The sequence below is a fragment of the Leiobunum rupestre genome, chromosome 9, assembly GCF_980474605.1.
Source record: "Leiobunum rupestre chromosome 9, qqLeiRupe1.1.hap1, whole genome shotgun sequence".
NCBI lineage: Eukaryota > Metazoa > Arthropoda > Arachnida > Opiliones > Sclerosomatidae > Leiobunum > Leiobunum rupestre.
In genome coordinates this window covers 30,027,470-30,049,518 of record NC_143392.1, presented here as the reverse complement: position 1 = coordinate 30,049,518, position 22,049 = coordinate 30,027,470, and the positions used below count along the sequence as shown (strand labels likewise).

At 33.8% G+C, this 22,049-nt stretch overlaps 1 protein-coding gene across 2 annotated transcripts; it reads right to left on the bottom strand.

The window, feature by feature from the left end:
* Positions 1-220: 220 nt before the first annotated feature.
* LOC149927100 (glutamine--fructose-6-phosphate aminotransferase [isomerizing] 1-like) lies at positions 221-7,961 on the bottom strand. 2 transcript variants are annotated; one of them, XM_090158133.1, is made up of 19 exons: positions 7,723-7,961; positions 6,024-6,131; positions 5,868-5,954; positions 5,581-5,706; positions 5,461-5,519; positions 4,994-5,122; positions 4,728-4,789; positions 4,588-4,667; positions 4,297-4,326; positions 3,051-3,189; positions 2,921-2,991; positions 2,620-2,712; positions 2,362-2,555; positions 1,842-2,120; positions 1,664-1,778; positions 1,471-1,598; positions 1,254-1,406; positions 1,009-1,185; positions 221-907 (listed from the first exon to the last, which is right to left on the bottom strand). In XM_090158133.1, the coding sequence occupies exons 1-19, from the start codon at positions 7,727-7,729 to the stop codon at positions 863-865; spliced, it is 2,082 nt and encodes a 693-aa protein (XP_090014259.1). In that variant the 5' UTR covers positions 7,730-7,961; the 3' UTR covers positions 221-862. The 2 variants fall into 2 exon arrangements, with proteins under 2 accessions (XP_090014259.1, XP_090014260.1); XM_090158134.1 differs by lacking the exon at positions 4,297-4,326.
* Positions 7,962-22,049: the final 14,088 nt, after the last annotated feature.

Genomic DNA, 22,049 nt, shown 5'->3' with positions numbered 1-22,049 from the left:
ACTAGCTGGGGGACTATAGTACAAACCATTATGGTGTCAACATCATTGAATAAAATTTTATAGTCTTGGATTGTACATGTACATGTACATGGGTAATGTGCGGTTAGGCTTACTGTGCTATCCAGACATTAGATGCAAGTTAACCACTTTGACAATACACTAAATAACTTGTCTATCAAGGTTTGATTTTCAAAAAAACCTATAATTAAAGCTCTCAATTAAAAACCTTCCAATATTTTAATTTTCATGGTGAAATGGTAAAATTTGTACAATATAAATCTTAATTGACCATGGCCCCAAATAAACTTAACAAAAAGGAACTGAAACCATAACCCCATGGAGAAATATACAAAAACTCCTAAATAATACAAACACGGCTTTAAAATTTAAATCTCAAACAATGGAGAAAAGTGAACAAGTTATAAACATTCTTTAAACTCTTGATTAAACAAATACTTAAACCTTATTTAGAAGTTCTAATAATTTTTTTTTAATATTGCACGACCTTTGTAACGTCCAACATATTTCTTCCATAATGGTTTGAGATTTGGTCAGAGCCAGATTTCAAGCAGCTAAAAATGGTGAGTAAACGGAATTAAATAGATTTCTTCCATACATTTTCTTATAAGGAAGGAAAATATTGAAATTGTCAAATAATTTTCTTTAAATTGGATTTACTTATGAAAAAAAGGCAGTGAAAGGAAATAAGGGAAACTTCTTGCATTTGTAAAGTTCTTTAAAATTGGAATGTTTTCTTCTCATATTTTGGCCTCAAATTCATTTAAAAAGAGAAGATTTTTAAACTTCCTTCCACAAATAAACCCAGTTAAAAAAACTTTTAGCTGCGATAAGTGCAACAAATTTATTCCACAGTGACAGATTTGGCCAAGTTCCTTGGACAGTCAACCTAATAAAAATTCAACAATTAGCAAACTAGAAAAGCTGGTACTTCAATTTGCATAACAAACGAGGCCTTAAATAAATAAAAAAAATTGAAACTGCACTTACGTTGCATCCTCTAAGTACGGCAATATGGTAGGAAAGTAGCTGCAAAGGAATAACAGTAAGGATCCCTTGTAAACAATCAACTGTGTGGGGAACTTCTAAATATCTGAAAGCCATTTTTTGAGTTTCCGCATCACCCTTCTCGCAAATAATTACAGGGCGACCATCTCTAGCAGTAACCTAATTTATTAAATCAATTAAAAAATATTTTAATTCAAATTAAAGTAGATAGATTTGAAAGTACTTACTTGTTGTAGGGCATTCATGCACTTGGGATAAACTGGGTCTCGGGTAACAACCATAATCACTGGCATAGCTTTGTCAACCAAAGCCAGCGGTCCGTGTTTTAATTCACCAGCTAATATTCCTTCAGAGTGCATGTAGGTCAATTCTTTAATTTTCTGTACAAAATAATAAACAATTAAACAATTATATCAAAATTAAATGAATATATGAAATAATTACCAAAGCTCCTTCTAAACAAGTTGCATGATTATAACCACGACCCATAACCAATAAAGATTTTTGTGTGTACATTTCTTTCGCAAGCTCTAGAACGTGATTATCTTGTGCTAAAACTTCCTTAATTTGGTCTGTATACAATAACAGAAAATCAAAACCTGCATACTCTCTTATTTAATAAAACCCAAAAATATACCTGGTAATTCCTTGAGTCCCTGAATGATTTCGCTCCTCCTTGGAAGGGTTGAAATTCTGTCTTCACATATAACAAGCGCAAACATAACTAAGGAAATGAACTGGCTAGTGTATGCCTGTAAATAAGTATCATTTGTTAAGAGTACACTATTTGCAAACATTAAATGATTAGAGTGTACTTTTGTACTGGCAACTCCTATTTCTGGTCCAGCATTAACGTGAACGCCACAATGGCTTTCACGGCAAATACTACTTCCTACAGTGTTTGTGATTCCCATAATAAGAGCTCCTCTTTGTTTACAGTAACGAAGAGCCATTAAAGTATCAGCAGTTTCTCCAGATTGGGAGATAAAGAAGCACACATCATCACGGAAAATTGGAGTATTTCTATCCAAGAAATCACTCGCTAATTCAACCATTACTGGAAGTTCAGTCAATTCCTCCAAGATTTGACGTGTCTTTAAAAAATTAAAATTAAATTGAATTAATATTTCATGATAACTTTAGTTTAGTGCTTTTATTGGTAAAACAGGGCAAATGACAATTGTTCAGACAATACAGCGGTGAGCATAATTACTTTTAATTAGGTTAAGTTGTAAAAATTCTATAGTATTGCCAAATAAAATCTAATATTCATGTACCCTAGTTAATAAAACCAGGTTTCGGGGACAGCTGAGCACAACTTCTATGATAACTTACTGCAACAGCACTATGGTAACTTGTTCCACAAGCGATAAGCAATAGTCTACGACACCTCTTGATTTCGGGAATGTAATCTTTGATTCCACCCAAAACAACAGTGCCATTTTCGAAATTTACGCGTCCCCTCATTGTATTAATAACAGATTCAGGTTGCTCAAAAATTTCCTTTTGCATAAATGAACTGTAACTTCCTACATTGTATAAAAAAATATTAAAAATGATTAGTTCATTTCTTAACTAATTAAAAAGTTTAACCTTTCATGATTTCTTGGATTTCCATTTTCAAAGTCATAATTTCTCTAGAAGTAGAACCATCAAGCGTTCGTTTCATGCGATGAATGCTCAATCCTTAAACCCAAAAAATGAAATTAATATTTATCTACTCAGAGGTCAAATAGGTTTTGAAAAACAGGTTAGGCAAAATTAATATTCAAAATCAAGTTCTGCACACATTTCAAGGTATTTAAAAAATTACCTTGGACTCAAGGTATTTCATAAACAAATTTAACTCAAATACAATTATACCCATTAGAAAAACGGTTAAAAAAACACTTACGTCCTTCTTCAACAGCGGCCACATCGTCATCCTCCAGAAAAATGACCCGGTTTGTATGTTCAATAACAGCGCTATTATAATAATAAAATAATAAATGTCCTTATAGAAATAAATTGAGATAAAATTTTACCTAGCATCAGATGCAAAATAATATTCAACTTCTTTTTCTTCCCCCAATGGACAGAACTCGGTGGTTGACTCTGTTCTTTTTATTCCCGATCCTTCTACAGATGTTTGGCTACTAAGGGACGATTGCCTTTGCCTCTGATCTGTTTAATAAAAAATAACTGTTAAAGACAATATATATAAATATACACAACAACTTTCAAAAAACTAGCTAAAATCAAATTTTACATACAGTTCAAACAGTAGTATGTAGCGTGTGGTTGAATCTAATGATGGTCATTAATAGGGTAGATTACATCATAAGTAACATAATACACAAGTACAATTTTTGTATACAAAAAGTATCAAAATAGCAGCTTTCAGTAACAACTTCATAAACTTTTACATCTAGGGATGTAATCCCCTCTGCACACTTCAGGGTTGACTGTTTAAATCACAAATTGAATCAAAATTTAAATTGTTATTTTTTTTTAAAAAATCATTGATTTAAATCACACAATGTATTTCAGTCGAGGAATAAATAAGGGAAAAAATTGGTTCTTAAAATACAGAAAATCTAACCATAATATTAAATAGAAATGTAATTAGGTTTTGTTTAATTCTAGATAGCTAACTGATAAAAGTAAAATATCCATTAATTATACAAGAAAAGAGCCATTGATGTATAAAAATCAATAAATTCAAAATAATCAGATTTAAATAAAAAAAAATGATTATTTGATTTATATTAAAAAAATCAAAAAGTGTCAACCCTGGCACGCTTATTCACAATTTGATACCAAGGTAGGGTAAATTAAAAACCTTTAAAAGTCTAAACTCAACCCCTTTTTTTAGCAAAACCATGATCAATTATTTAATTGAAACATGAAATTGATTATTAAAAACATACGCATTATCTTTCAAATTGAAGCTTAAATACAAATTTGTATGGATTTAGTTTAGTTTTCCAATCAAAATTTTCAGCCATCATTAATGGATGCTTATGATTATTATTATGTTACTTATGATTATATAAAAACATTTAACGCATAATTTTCGTAGGTGATATTAGGAAACCTGAGATCCAAATAACTCAGAAACCATAGATAATAGGTTTAAGAATGGATAAAGAAAAAATGATTTTAACTACAAAAAGACCCTTAATTATCTCAAACAAAAAATATTAAACAAAAGCGTGTAAAACCATGAAACACAAAATCATAAAGAACTAAAATAAAAACTGGGAAAAAAAGTGGGAAAAACAAAGGTACCTGTTGGAGTTTTGGTTTTGGTGTCAACGTCTGTGGAGGTATTAGGTGGGGATTGGATTTTTGAGTGATTAAGACGTGCAAAGAGGAAATAAAACAGTGAAAATTATTATAAACCACAATTAAAAATGTCAACAAAAGTAATTAAAACGTAAAAGTGACCAAACTGTAATAAGAACCGATATTGGAAAATTTTGGAAATTAAATAATTTAATTAAGAGCCAAATTCCTAGTGTGTAAATGTAGGACATGCCCATATGTGAAATAATACAAATAAAATTCAAATACTGTTACCCTTGCTGTACATAACGGGAATGTAATCAGTGGCAAGCTGATTTTTGCTTTTGATTCCCACAAGCAACGGACTTCCTCTCCTGAAAATTTATGAAATTTAATTATATCTAGTTTCTTTTAAAACTTATTTTAATACCTACCTTGTGGCGACGCATTGTCCGGGAAATTTGTAACTTTTAAAGACCAACGCAAATGCTCCTTCCTAAAATTAAAGGAAAAAATAATAATAATTAAGTTAAAACAATTTTTTTCAATTGGTTCTAATTTACATTTTGGCTTATAAAAGGAGGCAACACCCGAATGTGTCAAGGATAAAACATTAAAATTTTTTCAAGACTTTCAGGAATTGAACAAGTAGATCAATGGAAAGTTTAGAAGGTCCCCTCCTGCCAATTAGCCTACTTACCAGTTGCTGAATAACTTGCTCGACAAGTTCTCTAAAAGAAGAATTAGGATGGGTATCACTGATATGCTTCACCAACTTTGCTATGATTTCCGTATCAGTTTCAGATTCAAATTCAAATCCTTTGTTAACCTGAAATAATACATCATTCCATTAGAGATGTTTAAAAAAAAAACGAACACCTTAAAACCATAAGTTTATAACAAAGTTTCACATAAGTGCATCAGTTATCTTCAACATTTGTGAAATAACCGCCAATTTTTAGTGGACTAAGCCATTAGGAAATCTTTGCCTCTGATGTGCTAGGGTGTAGGTCTAACACGTCATTATGTTGTTTTTAAATTGTGTTACACGCGCTTGCTGGAGGCCCTATTTTTTGGGTGTGATGTCAACTTAAGACATAGCTGTCAGTAATTATTTCGTCTAACTGACACATTTAAGTATAATTATAGACTTATGTCAAACCGTACCAAAAATTGTTTGATATCCTTATAGTTTGTAATAATTCCATTATGTACCACAACAAATTCTACAAAATGTTGATAAAAATTAACTTTAAATTATTTTTGAAATATTATGCAAAACTTTACGGTTGTTGAGATCTGATCGTTGGGGATGGCTGTTATATTCATGCGGAGCTCCATGAGTAGCCCAACGTGTATGCGCAATTCCAATGTGCGTAGTATAAGTTTGTTCCAAATTTAAATGTTTATCAGCTGTAAAATTCAAAGTTAAAAGTAGTCAAAGAAACAAATATTGAAAACTTTGAGAATAATAAAGTGGGTGGCATTTAACAAAGTAAACAAAACTAAAATCGTACTAGATAATCTTATTGATTTTTATCATAGTATTCATTGACAAAAGAGTTCTTTCTTACACCAAATGCAATCTTCAAGGGCTTTCACTTTTCCACTTCGCCTGATAATGTTTATCTTGGCATCTTCTTCAGCATCTATAGCTACACCTTTATTGGAATAGTCAAAGATTGTAAAATCTTTTTCGCACTATTTCACAAATGTCTGATATTACAAACCGGCTGAATCATATCCTCTGTACTCCAAGCGTTGTAATCCTTTTATCAAGCACTCCAAAATCTCTTTACGAGTACGAGGTTCCAAGTAGTTCAGATAAGCAAAAATTCCTGCGTAGTTAAATGATATGAATAATTTTATTGCGCTCTATAAAACTTTATATTATTTTATATATATATTAAAAAAATTGTACATAATTCGCTTTAGCTGAAAGAATTAACATTTTTCAATTGTATCTTAGTCACGTGTTAAATTATCAATATCAAAAAATTGGTTAGAAAAAAATGCCAACATTTCTTACAATAATTATATTATCCCTAAGAAGCTCCCTCCAAATTTTTAAACTTAATAGTTAAAAAACCATTAACCAGTATACCTACAGAAATTTTTTTACATACTTTTACTAAAAATATGAAAAAATGCTGGGTGTTTCTGGCATGCAGTGATTAAACGAAAACCCAGACCTTTTAAACTACAAGCCCCAGGCAAGGTAACTTTCCACTTGTTTTTTTAACAAGAAAACCGCGCAATGTCACCTAAACCAGTCTATATGAATATCTGCACAAGGTTACCAAATTTATTTTACCATTAAGGCAAATGCAAGAGTAAGTTTAAGAGTATATTATAGTTGTACAATCAATTACTACTAATTAATACTAAAAAAAGGCCGTTTCCAAATCAAAATGCAAATTTAATTAACTTTATAATGAAATATATGCTGTAAAACAAGAATATTTGTATATTTTAATATTTTAAACCATAGCTTTGCTTATAAATTACACAGAAAGTTTACTCTAGACATGCACAACAAAGTGTGAATCAAAATTAACTGCCAACAGAATTTTAATAATATTATAATAATAATCTTATATGACCTACACTCGCCTACATTGCAACATGAAAGAGGTATTTCTCATAGCAATACAGGGCAGATTTGCATAAGTATCTATAATTACAAAGTTAGTTTACATTATTAAATTATACACACAAGAGGCCAAACAGTGCGAGAAAATAAAAGTTGTACATAACTCCTAAATACAGCTTTTTTGTTTGCTAACCAAAAATACTGGTCTTTCCACAATTGGAAGAAAGTAATTTCCTGATATTTTTTGAGGGAATGGCTGAAAACGACCTATTTATTAAGTGCCTCTTTAAAGGAAGTTTTAAAAACTGAAGAAAGTTTTGGACAATGACCTTTCTCAATATAGAAGAATATTATACAGTAATACCATAAGTTTATAATTATGCTTCACATTATGGACATATCTTAATGGCTATAAATCTTAACTCTTGCAGCTATAGTTAATTGTGAATTCCTACAAATGTGTTAGTTTGATCTACTATATTACTACTACATTATTGTGCAGTTTTAGTAGCAAGAAAAATAATTATGAAATATTAAACTTTCATTAATTAAACCAAGCATAAACTTATTATATCATTCCTGAATTACAACATTTAATTATAAATTAAAAGACAGATTGGATAAGACAATAACTTTTCATTCAATAGTTGAATGATCCAGTTAGACTGCATTAATTACAAATATTGCATTACAGTTTAAACACAATATATTAAATATTATGAAAATAGAAAACTATTTAGAGACAAGCATAACACTTCCAATATACGAAAGCTTAGCATTTTAGAAAACCAAGGCTTGAAATGTCATTTAACTCCCATGTTAAAATTTCTACTTACCACACATTTTGCAACGGAATTCCTTAGAAGAGAAATAAAGACACCCGAGCTCCGACTAATAACTTTCGAAAAGAATGTCTTGTCTTAAAGCGACTCTCTCTAGACTGTTACAGACAAGCTTCGGTTATTCCAGTTTATGTTTGACGTGTCGGTGTTCTCGTCAAGGCTACAGCTTGACGTTAGTTACGGTAGGAGTAATGAGGTTCTTTGATTCTCCGGCCGGGGTACGAGTACGATAAATGTTGCAGACGTTTTTAATATCGAATTTGTGATAACATATCAGACCGTAGCGCCATCTTAATGATTATAATACCCCAATAAAGATTTTGACTAAAAAAACGGAAATTGTTTTTGGTAAATTTTCCAAGCCCACAAAGTAAGAGATATATCAACTTCGGAAATTTCCGATACCGGTATTTCTTTAGGAGGAAATATTTTAAATAGTTTAAAGGGGTGCAGACACGGTTGCAATTTTAGGGGGGTGATAATCGCTTTGATAATAGAGTAAACTAACGGCTTTAAAATTCCATAACGGGAAAAAATAAATAAGAGGAAACTTTTGAAAAGTAAAGCCAAAATTTCCGGTTTTTCGCTTTCAATCAAAGAAAAAGACTTCATATTGACAATATACCGTTATAACACCCCTTTACTTGACCCAAATTAGTTCAAGAATTTTGTAGACTTGTAGACGCCCGCTTTGGGGCATTTTGGCTCTTTTTAAGTTTAATCAAGAATGTTTATGCATCAGTAACTACAGCATTTGTTTTCATGACTCCAGGTAGATATTATCCGCCTACACGGAGAGGTAACCTGCAATCGTACGGGAATATCTTCCCCCTTACTGGCAGAACGGGGGTAAGATTACAATAAGAAAGGGCAGAGGGGAGTGGTTTTTCTTCCAGGAATCAATCAGCAGACACGGTGTTGTCCACATATTCTCTGTTAACCTGATTAGATTCTTGGTTTAATCACCCACGTACGCTTGCCCGTGCAATGTTTCGTGAAATGTATATAAACTAGTATAGAGATACACGTACCTTTTATAAATATATATTTGAATAATTTTCCACGAAATAAGAGCACTGAAATAAAATTATAATTTTATTTAATAAAAATAGACTGCAAAATTGTCCAGATTTTTTTATTCCTGAAAGTTATAATTTATGAGGACGAGGTCTTTATTTAAAATATAGAGCAAGGTTGATTTTAAAATTAGCTTGTGTTTCTATTAAAGCATGGAAGAAATGTATTTCAACGTATTAGCGTAAGTTTATAATTATATTTCTCAGAAATGTGCCAGGCCTCTAACCCCAACATGTAAATTTTTAATGAGATAAATTTCTAGAATGACCACACATTTTTGGTGGACTTGCTGTTTATGTCATTACGCCTAATGCCTGCTCTTTGCATATTCAACTAAAAGTTGAACAGGGCTGCGTTCAGAAACGCTCACCGGTGAGTCCGCTGAGTCACCGGTGACACCGGTGTTTTACTGAACGACATTTTAATTTCGGGTATTGACGTCACGATAGTCATCGGTGAGACACCGAAGTCACCGAAATAATAGTCGGTTTTTCCGATGACTGACGTCATTACTGACGTAAAACTACTATTAATGCTACGCTCTTTTAAAAAACACCGATGACTGAATAAAAGCGTTCAGCAACTTACGACGTCATTATGACGAAAAAGCTCATCGGTTGAAAATATAAATCCACCGGTTTTTTTTCCGTTGACTGTTTTTGAACGTACCCCAGGGGCGTGATTCTACTCTTATCGTTAGGAGTTAACGAAAGAAAATTTTCGTTGGCTCCATTGAAATTATATTAGCTAACGAAAAATTATTTTCGTTAAGTAGCTAACGATAAGAGTAGAATCACGCCCTGTTCTCAATTTTATTGGCTGCATATTACGTCATCTGGTTTCATTTCTTTGAAAATCTTGAATTGAAGGTTAGGCCTAGCTTTACGTGCTGTTTTGATTAATTTACGTTAGGTTAGGTTTAGGTTAGTTAATGTTTAGATTAGGCTTTTGTTAGATTAAAATTAGGTTCGGTTCCGGTTAAGGTTAGGTTAAATTCGGTTAGTAGTAAGGTATTTTGGTTGAAAAATTACTTTGGCTTGCTAACGGATTTTTGACCTATGAAAATCGTTAACAGTTGCTACGTTTAGTCATTGCAGCGCGTGATCATTTAGTTTTAAAATTCGTATTGTTCTCGCAAGAGGCACTGGCTTTTTGGGTGTGTAGTTAATGCTATTAGGAAATTAATTTTAAAGATAAGCCCTAGAGAAAATGTCTAATACAATTTGGCAAAGTTACAAAAAGGCTTAAAATGGTTTTCCAAACTTGCAACTTAAATATCAAAATGTGTTACGATTAACTAGGGTGAAATAATATTAAAATTGAAGGCTCTAGAGCCTCTCGTTTTCAGTGGTAGCTAAAGGGGGGGCTTCTTTCGTGAAGAAAAGCCTAGAACAGCGCCACCTTTTGGAAAATCTGAATCTGACACTGGACGTTTCCAGGAAAAATCTAACCCGATTTACGAATCAATCTTGGTAATTAGTTTTGAATAATTCAAAAACTTCTTCGGTTCGGAAGGCGAGAAATTTGATACGAGTAAAAATCCAATAAAGGATTTCTCGGCAAAGAAACACTTTGAAACGACAGTAAAAGGGGAATTTTAATCGAAACCATTTTAAGAAATCAACGTCTTCTATGTCTCTTGGTTTTATGAAATTCATTTGCACGGGAAACATTCTTACAAGGTTTCCCGTTACTAAGAGAAAAAGGCTGATTTTTAAAAACGTTACAGAAGAATTTAATTAATATAAATAAACATAGCAATGGTATTTTAAGATCAACAAATTTGGCGAAGACACTCTAATTAAAAAAAAATTCTATACGGTAATCACAAAATTCATTAAAAAAAACTATTTGTTGACGTTAATGTTTTCGATCACTAGTCCATAAAAAGTCACTGACTTCCGAATGAGTTCGATCATTTCGATATTGATAATTTATAATCAATGCCCATTGCGATCACATAGTTTTTGAGCGCCATCTGTCTTATACCCGTCAACTAAATGACAGAATGTGAGAAATAAAACTTACAACTGTTGTACAAATTATATTTTCCAATGAACAACCCGCAGTTTTTATGCATTAAAATTAAAATTGAGTCGGTAGCCGGCGATACTTGCTACCAAATTTTAAACTACCCACGAACATTGTAGTGCAGCATCATATGATGTATCAATGTATATCGATGTCACATTACATTAAAAAACGTTTTGCAATGTGATATTAAAAAGTCAGAATTAATTATCAGGTAGCAGCAGAAATACATGTATTGCTGGTAGCAGGACATAGAGTATAATACATTCTTGATGTATATACTCAGGGCCGGCGTTAGGGGGGGGGGTAAGCGGGGCAAAAGTACCCCGGGCCCGGGTCTCCGAAAGGGGCCCGCCGGAACTGGTGCTTAACTAAAATTTTCTGACTTTTTCCAAAAAACCAAATTTGGGAGTAAAAATTACCTGGGGCCCGAAAATCCTAGCGCCGGCCCTGTATATAGTTACTTACTTACTGTATATCTTACTTTTCCTAACTGTACCTTATGCCATATCCATCGCCATTCCTTTGTCATTGCTGTTATTTAATTCTTATTTTTTGTAACTTTTATGGTATTTAATATTATCTCCATTCCTTTTCTTTTTCTATTTCTTTTCCTGTTCAATAAACTTTATTATTATTATAGTGGCGGATTATCCATGATACCATGAGGCGCGCCTAGGGCCTCACGGTCTCTGGCGGCCTCAAAAAATTCACAGCAATAAAAAATTACAAAAACCACTTTTACTTAAAGAAAATGGCGCCTAGGGCCTCAAATGAATATATCCGCCACTGGGGAATTGGCAATTTTATAAAGAAACGTGGCCTTCTTGTTCCAATGAAAGCTCTCACGTTACTGGCTCTTACGTCTAAGAGCTCATGCTAGAGTGTCCAGATTAATTATGGGTTTTTATAGCGCGCGTGCTAATATGAGCAACAGTTCATATTTATACTTTTTTATTTTATTTAAAAAAAACTTAACTAAAGTGAATTTTGTTATTGCTGTGTAAACGGAGCTATATATTCTATCCTCCTTAGTTAAATTTCGCGCGATAAGCGGACCCTGTACAGAAATATCATGTATAGATGGCGCCACGTTCTCTGTGTGTGGATTATACTTATTTCCTCCTCTATCTGCCTTTTTAGTGATTCGCTGCGTATTTTTTTTTTATAAAACTTGGCCTTGTGGAACTTTACGCTGTTGCGGCTGTTCAGATAAACCGAAAAGTTTTATTTGGGTCTTGATTTCTTCCTGATATCAAATAGAAAACAATAAAATTGCGTTTCCCAAATACTCTTTAAGAAAGAGTTCTTTTTTTTTGATATTTTGAGTACCTTTTTTCTTAAATATTTTGACTTTATTTTACGGATATGTTTAGGATATTTTGAGGCCATTTGGTGATATTTTCGAGCTATTTTACGATAGTTAGAGGAAATTTTTAAAACATTTTGAGGTAATTTTTAGTGTACATTTTATGTTAGGCTCATTTTTAGGATATTTTGGGCCCATTTCGGAAATTGGAATATTTGAAGTAATTTTTAAAATATTATGAGGCTATTTTCCAGGTATTTTGAGGTCATTTTTATCATATTTATAGTAGCCGTAAACGGCGTAAAGGAGTATTTTAAGACTCCTCGTGTTATGAATTCTATATGATAGAAGTTATTGCGAATGATTCTGTCAATAAACTGGAAAATTTGATATTAATTATTGAAAAATTTGTAGAAGGAGTAGAAAATCATAATCCGGAAAATTCATAATTTTACTAAAGTAAACGATAGTTTTCATTTTGATAGAATTTTCAATTTAATAAAATAATAATAATAATCAGCTAGGATAATACCCAAGGCACCACCCTAGGCCTAAGTCATCAAGCGACTTTTAAAGCCATTATTTCAGGTGACCGGGTTACAATGCGTAGGAGGGTGGTAGCAAGCCCTGAAAGTCACGCGAGCCAACAGCTCCCTACACTAACTATTACCATTAACCTCAACAAATTTTTATGGAAGGGGAAACCGAAGAGCTCGGGGGAAAACCCCTTAAACCAGTGGGGAGAGAACTTGCGAACTCAACGCAGAAGGAGTTGTTCCAAGTTTTCGCCTGGCTCCTCTTCAAATTGTTAACCAGCTTGTGGAGTCGATTACATTCGCGAAAGTAAGGGTCACAAAGTCGTTACCGTGAAACGCTATTCAATGTTTTTTCGCATTGCTGTAAAGAAAATTATGTAGTAAAATATTTTCTGGTTATGTTAATTATGCTAATAGAATTTTTTTATATCTGATTTATTAAGTAGTTATTTTGTAATATTAAATACAGTTTGATTTCTCAAACATAAAAGATTATTGCAAAACTACAGTGTTTCTATGTATTTTCCTCATTTCTTATGCATTTTTACCACGAAATGGGGAACATTTTGTGGCGGATTACCTACTACCTGGATCCCTAGGCTTGAGTTTTCCATATTCTTTAAATTAAATTAGGGTAATCAATTTTCCTGATTTAATATGGTTCAAACAATTATTCTGCCTTCATGTACCTTGCTTTACCGAAAATATAGTAAAATTAATTTATACACCACAGGGAATAGATTTTAGCACTAAGCTAAAGAAACTTGCAGGAGTGCATATGTAGCTTTATAATCCACAGACTGTTTACCATACAGATTCCCCCTACCTGTATAATATGATAATAATTTCGCCTTTGGTTTAAAGAAAATGCCGGCTCGACGTGTTTATTTTTTTTTCAAAAATAATAAACTTTATTTTGGTGCACATGACAACTAGGTCTTCGCACCATACACACCCTGATACAGATACTCAAAAACAAAAGAAAAAGAAAAAATATATATACAGAAAGATAAAAGTTGGCAGTCCTTTCTACTGTTTTTTCTTTTTTTTTCCGTTTTGTTTTTAACAACAAAAAAAAAACAAAAAAAACGACTATTTATGTCTGCTTTGTATTCTACTTGCGCTTTAAAAAATACTGGCCGCGCGAAAAATAGCACAGATATCAGAAATGATTGCCACGTCTCCGTTTTGGACCGCGGTTTCACCCCTTGTAGATTTGTATCATATCTGCCTGTGTTTAGGGCATGAAAAAGTCTCGGCCTAACTGTTTGACCACGAACACAGGAGAACAGAATATGCTCCACTGTCTGGACCTCCTGAGTGTTACAACTAGTACAAGCATTCGACTGTTTTATTTTTTTAAGTTGATAAGGAATAGTCTTTCATTGGTAGGTAAGCGATCACAGTTCAGTCTGGCCAGGAGACGTGTACTAGGCCTAGCTCGTTTTTCACAGATGTTGCTAGCGTCGACTTAAAACGAGATGCTTAAGCTACATTTTGCCCCAAAAGGCGGTACATAAAAGTACCCATCGCGTTATTGGCTCGTTTGTAAATAACTTAAATTGTAGTAATTTTTAACAATATATTTTATATGGAATATATAATTTAGGTAAAAGTCCACAAATTAGAGTATAAGTTGTCTAATTATAATACTTAAAAATGCTTCTCTGACGACGGTATCGTTTCGTTATTTTGAATTTTAGCTTCCTATGCCATTTATAGATGGCACCGCGCTCTCCAGTAAAGTCGTTTTTTCGAAGAATCAGTTAGATTCATTGACATCTCTAATAACAATGGCATTATCATAATACAGGTGGCTATGATAGAGCCGACAGTTACTTTAATTATTGGAGTAAAAGTAAGTAGTCGCTTTGGAAAACAATTTGACTCTATTAGCATTTGGCACGGACTTTATAAAGTCCGTGGTATAGGACTCTACATGATACGAAATTACTCGAAATAGAGAGTTATAGGCCTAAAAGCTATAATATTTGCATTCTATTATAATTTCGGACTATTTTGCGTTATCTCCTTGCTAACACATAGCTCTCATTTGACAATAGCAGACGCTAGATTAGATCATAGCAAGGTTATTGGGATTTTCACTAATATCAGATCACTCAGATGTGGATAATCTGCTAATGTATAATAAAGCTACCTCGGAAGAGCGAGCGTTAATTGCAGCGCGACCAAGACTCATTTTATAATTAATTTGTAATTAGTTCATATCTTTGGGAAAGATTTTACTGAGAGCATAAGTAACGTAACCTATTGCTTTAATGCCAATTATCGTGCCGAACCTTTTTCGACACTGTCACCATAGATATATGTAGTAGCATAGATACCTTACGCTGCGCGTGGGAAGAACACGGAAGAAACAGCTAGCAGAAGACCCATATTTCCGGGAGGCACTACGTAATAGTGCCATCTATCGATGACCAAAATTCGTATTTGAAAATATTTTCTGGATGCGCTACGCAAAAGAGCCACCTATCGGTGTTCAAAACTAATATTTGGTAAAGAACGCGGTAGGTTAGGCCTAATAATGTTGATAGCCCTAGAGTAACCGTTACGTGCAGTTGAAGTCACGTGTCATTTTTTTTGCTTTTGGTGGAAAGATGGCGCTATAACGTAGTGCATCCAGAAAATACACGTTGTCTGCTAGCTGTCACTTCCATATCAGACCCTCGTAGAATAGCTCTTTATATAAAATAGGAGAGGTCACGTGATTACGTTAGATTCATCGTGCAGTTAAAGGTAGAGAGCGCGCGCATATTTTGGTTTTTGTTGAGCTTGCGCGAAAACGCACGAGACCCTCAACACGGAAATCTTAGGAAGCGCGCGTCCCAAAAAATAACACTTTTTATACATGTATGCATATTATTTTATAGAAAGAGCTATTGTGGATTTATACTATTTAATATATCTATGACTGTCACTCTCGCTCAGCTCCAACTTGGACTTGTAATCGAACTGTCTTGTACATAATCATCCTTGGTAGTAGTATTTCGACTTTCGCCTGTTTAGAAACTAGGGGGTTCTGTGATGAACTAAACCTTGATTGCACAATTATCACTTTGGTGACAATTTTTGTCAAGGTCATACTTTTCTTCTTATGTTACTTATGTTGAGGGTTATTCCCAGGAATAAAATTGCTAAGTGGTGAGAAGCTAGGCTAACTGAGAACCAAAACAGCGAGGAATCCCGCTATAGAATCAATGTCGCGAAAATCTTTCGAATAAATGAATATTTATTTTCGCTTTAAAATACAAATCCCTTTTATAACAGGTAGGAAAACATTTACTGGATTCGCGGGTCAAAAAACATAAAAACGAGATACGCTTGCACTTTAAATACAAATATAAAATGCGCCAAAAATAAAAACAATGAAATTAAATAAAAAAATTGAAAAATTAAAAAATAAAAATTTAGAAGGATGATATATACAACCAATATACTGACTATGTACAACCAACACAAACCAAAATGTTAAGAGATCAATTTGTTCTTTTTAACCGTAAACCCCCCCAACGACCAAAATCTTTCAGTAAACATTTTGCATGTGAAGAATAGTAAATGTCATAATAATGAAACAATTTTAAAAATGTACGGCTAGTATTTCGCGCAATAAAACGTCATTTTGAGATCGGTCAATTAAATTACAATTTTAAAAATTCCGTAAGTAAGAAGGAGGCCGGATTGAGTATCGAGAATAGACCTTAAGGATTTTCCTTCGATGGAGAATGTCGAAATTCTGGGGAAAATCGGTTCATTTTCGACTCTCGAGATCTCTCTAGCGTTTTATTTATTTCCCAATTTTCCAGAGATCGCTTTCGCAGCAATCGAAATCTAAAGCATATTTCTTCATCTAACCTTTCCGCGAGTCCTCCTTCCCATTCCGAAATCCCCCAGCGCACTTAAAGCCGCCCGCTGGACCGCTAGCGCCACCTTCCGACTCAAAAGTACAGAACGAACAAAAAAACCGCGGCGAGCTCTGCTCGCAGCTTGGCGCTTCTAAACTATAAGGGCCTATTCACACGAGCTACCATTTTTGACCAATTTTGTTGGTGCCACCAGTGTGGCTAGACTAGAGGTACGATAATTATTCTACGCGCCCATAATTTTTTATCATGCTATAATTATATAATTCGGTCTGAATGTACGATAATATACAATAATTTTTTAACTTAACCGAAAAGCAGTAAAAATTATAACCATTAATACTTGTTTTCTGTTTTTTTAAAGTGTTTTCCAATAGGACCAGCTTAATTTAAGAGTTATTAAAGTGTTTGATTTTGTATAACTTCGACCAAATTCCAATTTACCGGAATTTTTCAAGCGTACGATATTTTATCTAAAATCGAGAATTTTCGGATAATTTGATTTTTAGGACCTGGCAACAATGGTGATGAGTACCTAACAGACGTTGCATCATTGTCACGAAAAATTGCCAAGATTTCGCGCGTTAAAAAACACCTCGTCCACTACAAAATATTAATTTACGTTAATAAAGGTATTTAATGTTAATATTATCTTTTAATTTAGTGAAATCGAAACAGTATGTACGGGAGTAATAACATATTTAAATATTAGAAGATAAGCCTCGGCAAAGAAAATCGTACGTTTTTCAAAAATCATATCAACGAAAGCGTTTGTGTAGAACTTTTCTCCGCAGTCAGGTGCCATTCGGTTGGGAGTTGGGACAGTGCGCTGGTCAACACTGTAGGGTCGTGTGAATAGGCCTTAAAAGTCAAAGAGATGACCAACACAATGATAGAAATAGGGAAGGGGGAGGGGATGACAAACCAAAAGAAAATGGCCGCATTAAAGTATGAAAAACGCAATTGGCGTCCGCAAACAAGTTATTTTATATCGGAAGCTGTCACTTTTTTGGGGTGTCTATTTATTTCTGGCGAATATCAAGGCGCGAAATCGAGAAGATATACTTTTCAATTTCTGATCTAGTTTTGGCAGCAAATGGAAGAAAGTTTTCCCCCTATTTTTCGAAAATGATGAAAAACTATTTTCAACGATTTCAGGGGGTAGGGTGGGGGCTACTGGAAAGCCCCAAAATAAATTGAGGGTTGCCACAATATCGCAGCCCCCCTCCCCCATAAAATATGTTTTTTTTTGTTCCGAACAATCTATGGTTTCTAAATGTCAGGGCCTAAAATAGTGGGCAGTTCTGAAACTCGGATTTGCAGTTCTTAAATCGGATTTGGGCAGTGCTATTTATCGCAAAAAAGTATGAAAAATTTAAAATAGCTGATTACCTCACGGGAGATGTCGCGGTCGACGGGTCTTTCCGGTACATCTCTACTAACGCAGCCAATTTTGCTGAACTAAGTTACTTATTTTCAGCCCTTTTTAGGGTCGCCTGAATAACGTGGAAAATATCAAGCCACAGGAATAACGTAGAAACTGAATAACGTGGAAAATGTTAAAACCGGAATAACGTGGAAAATGTTTAAACTGGAATAACCTAGAACCGGAATAACGTGGAAACTGAATAACTTTGAAAATGTTAAAACCGGAATAACGTGGAAAATGTTTAAACTGGAATAACCTAGAACCGGAATAACGTGGAAACTGAATAACTTTGAAAATGTTAAAACCGGAATAACGTGGAAAATGTTAAAACTGGAATCACGTGGAATCGGAGTAACGTGGAAAATGTTTAAACTGGAATAACCTGGAAGTTGGAACCGGAATAACGTGGAAACTGAATAACTTGGAAAATGTTAAAACCGGAATAACGTGGAAAATGTTAAAACTGGAATAACGTGGAAAATGTTGAAACTGGACTAAAAAAAGATAGTGGCAGCATTTATTTAATTTAATTTAGCTGCTCAACTCCAAATTTCAAACATATTGTTTGATAAAATTACCAATTATATGAGGTATTTATATTTTTCTTAAAGGGAGTGTATCGATCTAATTTAGGATTCAATGTACAATTGAAGTCACCAACGACAATAAAGTTATAAGGATTAATAGCCTCTTTATCATTCCTTCCTAACTCAGTCATTTTTACAGCCTCAGAGTCTACTTGAGAGAAATAACAATTATAATTTTATTTAAATCGAAATCCAAAATGACTCTTTGTAGAAAACCCGGGACAATGTCAGATACCAAAATTCCTTTATTATTGAAAAAAAATTAAGTCATAACTGACACCTATACCAGCTCTGTTGTTTGTAAAACAACGTAAAATATTAATATATGGATTGGGAACTTAAATAGTAATTGGAGCACGATTAATTAAGGTTTTTTTGCCAGCACGCGAACGTCACTTTATAATTTTTCATGTTGTTTATTTTCTTAAAGAACTCAATGAAATCGTTAAGTCCTCGCGTATTATGGGACATGAAGGATAAAAGCATAAATAAAAAAAGGATTACTTAAAAGTCTGTATAATCAATAGAAATAGGGCTCTTAAGAATTAAAAAGTTTAGTATTTAAGCATACTTTTAGGCATTTACATTTTAATCTACTTTCCACGTTATTCCGGTTCCATGTTAATCCAGTTTTAACATTTTTCACGTTATTACGATTCCACGCTATTCAGTTTCCACGTTATTCCGATTCCACGTTATTCCGGTTTTAACATTTTCCACGTTATTCCGGTTTTAACATTTTCCACATTATTCCGGTTCCACTTTATTTCGGTTTTAACATTTTCCACGGTATTCCGGTTCCACTTTATTCCGGTTTTAACATTTTCCACGTTATTCCGATTTTAACATTTTTCACGTTATTCCGGTTTTAACATTTTCCACATTATTCCGGTTCCACGTTATTCCGGTTTTAACATTTTCCACGTTATTCCGATTCCACTTTATTCCGGTTTTAACATTTTCCACGTTATTCCGGTTTTAACATTTTCCACGTTATTCCGATTCCACTTTATTCCGGTTTTAACATTTTCCACGTTATTCAGATTCCACGTTATTCCGATTCCACCTTATTCAGGTTCCACGTTATTCCGGTTCCAGGTTATTCAGGTTCCACGTTATACCGGTTCCACGTTATTCAGATTCAACGTTATTCCGATTCCACCTTATTCAGGTTCCAGGTTATTCAGGTTCCAGGTTATTCAGGTTCCACGTTATACCGGTTCCACGTTATTCCGATTCCACATTATTCAGATTCCACGTTATTCCGTTTCCACGTTATTCCGATTCCACGTTATTCCGGTTCCACGTTATTCCGGTTCCACGTTATTCCGGTTCCACGTTATTCAGGTTCCACGTTATTCCGGTTCCACGTTATTCAGGTTCCACGTTATTCCGGTTCCACGTTATTCCGATTCCACGTTATTCAGCATCTCCCTTTTTCTCTCATAATTTGGTTAAAATATTCGTCTGCTTCAAATTCTGAATTTCAACCGATTTCAACTGCTTTAGCTCATTGAAATTATGTTTTGGGGATTTAGTTTGTATATTTTTTGGGCAGTTCCAAAAAATCATTATTTTAGCCCCTGAACTATGTTTATATTAAAATCTTGAAAAAAATACAACTTTTATACAATACCTCTTTCTAGGCGAAAATGATTCGCTTACACCGGGACGAAAAGTGTACACTTTTTACGTTTTTGAAAATTAAATGATTCGCTTAAACACGGGGACGAAAATTGTACACTTTTTACGTTTTTTAAAATTAAATGATTCGGTTAACCACCGGGCCGAAAAGTGGACACTTTTATGCTTTTGCAAATTAAATTATTCGCTTAAACACCGGGACGAAAAGTGTACACTTTTTACGTTTTCGCAAATTAAATGATTTGCTTAAACACCGGGATGAAAAGTGTACACTTTTTACGCTTTTGCGAATTAAATGATTCGGTTAACCACCGGGCCGAAAAGTGTACACTTTTTACTTTTTACAAATTATTCGCGTCGCAATTTTACTCCAAATACACTACACCGTAAACTTTTGAGTTTCGGTGTATTTGGGACATTTGGAACAGTGTGCTGGGAGACCGAATTTGTGGCCAAAAATCTACAGCGTATCTACCTATAACATTTATACGTATTTGGCTTTGTTTTGCTGAGATGATGTCAAAAATATAACTTTGGAGACGATAGCGCCAGCTGGTGGCTACTTCGCCTACAAGTGGCCCTACATGTCCATGCTTTTGATAACATAAACCTATCATACTTTGATTTTTACAAGAAGTTAGGTTTTATTTGGAGTTAATCAACGCTTGCAAAAATTGGGATTTAGGTAGAAAACAACTGAAATTTGGCAATTTCAGTCAACTTTAACCCTAATTATCTCAAAATGGCGCGCGAATGCGCAGCTACAAATGGAATAGAAACATTTTGTGATATTTTGTCAGTAAATTTCGAAAGTTTCAGCTCGGTAACTCGTGGAACTTTTAAGCAATTAATTTTTAAAGTAACGAGTAAACTACCTGAAAATGACGAGGGTCATCACTCAAATTTTTTTACACAAGCGTCAGAAAACATTAGGATTGTTTGTTTTTATTATTTTATTGCTTAACGTATTTCCGTCTTTTAAAAACGCAAACGAATAAAAAATTGGCTTAAGATTGAAATCAATGATTAACCGTAAAGTAGACCAGGTTTTGAAACGTGCCGAAGAAGATGACGTTTAAAGGGAATATAACCTCAAGTCGTTTTTTATGTTTTTTATGCTTTTCTATGTAAGCAATTTTGGCGGGAAGTCACTAAACAGCGCCAAAAATATCTAAACTCATAGGAAGAAGCGGGAAATGGTCGAAGTTTGGTTATATTCCCTTTAATAAAAGTATCATTTCTCGGGGAGATATTTGTACAGTATTTCTAGAACGGTTAAACCCCGCAGATGAGCTTAACGAAATTCTAAATCTTTTTGAATATACTAATATTTCAATTGAAAAACAAATTCAAGATCAATCAAATTAGGCTTTTAAAACCGAAATTTAAAAAAAAATGGAGTGATAGTCATCGTCATAGAGAAAGGTTCTTCTCAGCTAATAAAAAGTGGTTGAGTGTTAATTTATATTTTGAGTCGAGGAAGCGCGTCAATTGGAGAAGATCCGCTCTAAGGGTCGACCAGAAGTATCCTGGGAAGAAGGTTCGAGCTGTTCTAAACGGCGTCTTGTCACTGGACTCCAAGACCAAATAAGTTCAGAACCAATTTTGAAACTTTCCAAAGCTGTCGCCAAGGTAATTCAGGGCTTGCTTACGTTTTAAACGAATCGTTGAAGAGCCCAAACCGAGCAAACAAAATAGCAGAAAAAATGAAAAAGAACAAGGGAACAAATATGACGAACACTTTGTCTTCTTACACTCCAGAAAAAGCGCTATAGCTCTTTTGATAGATGGCGATATTTCCGTAAACCTTTAAGAAGTCGTGGATTT

Coding starts and splice junctions, on each gene's coding strand:
- LOC149927100 (XM_090158133.1), bottom strand. Junction 3,190..4,296: donor CAAAACCAAAACTCCAACAG/GTACCTTTGTTT, acceptor TTTATTAAACAG/ATCAGAGGCAAAGGCAATCG. Junction 1,599..1,663: donor GGGACTCAAGGAATTACCAG/GTATATTTTTGG, acceptor TATTGTATACAG/ACCAAATTAAGGAAGTTTTA.